This window comes from Mus pahari, chromosome 14, assembly GCF_900095145.1.
Source record: "Mus pahari chromosome 14, PAHARI_EIJ_v1.1, whole genome shotgun sequence".
Lineage (NCBI taxonomy): Eukaryota > Metazoa > Chordata > Mammalia > Rodentia > Muridae > Mus > Mus pahari.
In genome coordinates, this window is record NC_034603.1 from 67,273,001 (window position 1) to 67,273,899 (window position 899).

The 899-nt window shown below is 45.8% G+C and overlaps 1 protein-coding gene across 3 annotated transcripts in view; it reads right to left on the reverse strand.

The window, feature by feature from the left end:
• LOC110332195 (keratin-associated protein 4-1) overlaps positions 1-278 on the reverse strand; it is a 495-nt gene extending 217 nt beyond the window's left edge. For 2 of the 3 annotated variants that reach the window (XM_021213285.1, XM_021213283.1), the window contains exon 1: positions 4-278. In XM_021213285.1, coding sequence (XP_021068944.1) covers positions 4-278 — 275 coding nt within the window. The remainder of the gene's footprint in view (positions 1-3) is intronic. The other variant, XM_029546411.1, reaches the window with a different exon arrangement.
• Positions 279-899: the final 621 nt, after the last annotated feature.

The window sequence follows — 899 nt, forward strand, 5'->3', positions numbered from 1 at the left end:
ACTCCACAGCTGGGGCGGCAGGTGGTCTGGCAGCAGACTGGGCGGCAACAGCTGGACACTCCACAGCTGGGGCGGCAGGTAGTCTGGCAGCAGACTGGGCGGCAGCAGGTGGTCTGGCAGCTAGGCCTGCAGCAGCTGGACACACAGCAGCTGGGGCGGCAGCAGGTGGTCCTGCAGCAGGTAGTCTGGCAGCAGCTGGGCTGGCCACAACTCTCCTGGCAGGGACTTTGATCACAGCCCTGCTCAGAGCAGACAGAGCCACAACAGGAGTTGACCATGGTGTCAGAGATGGAGGTTCTGAGTAGATTTCCAAGAGAGTGAGTTTCTCAAATATGTGAGTCTCCTTATTCTCTGCTCTCTTTTTATACCCTGATGCTGTTACCAGGGTAAGGGTCATTTCCTTGTTTTTGTTTCTCTTAATAGATAAACAGTTACTAAATTGACTAATTATGGCAGACTCCATGTAAATGTTAGATGGAATGCATTTTTTTTTCTTTCTCAGGGTCAGAGTTTATCAAATCCAGTCTTTTCTCTTGAATCACCTCTTTTGTTTCCTTATGTGTATCATCAAATTTCAAAGGTTCCTATTCTGACTCATCTGATAGTCATAGGGTGACATATCAAACTAAATCCAGCATCCCATTTGTCACCATGAAGCTTCATACTAACCTGCAGTGGGTCTGTGCCTCTTGTATCTAAAGACACTTGGACAAACTTTTAAAGTACTAGAAGAAAGTTTGAATTAAGATTATGTGGGGATAATGAATTTGTGACATGGGCATAGGGACCATCCCATGTTCTTATTTCTCAAGAAGGGAATTTGGAATGGCAACAGTATAGGAAGGGACACAGGAATGCCCACGACTTTGCTCAATTTCTAGAGAATAGTTAGAGTAAAT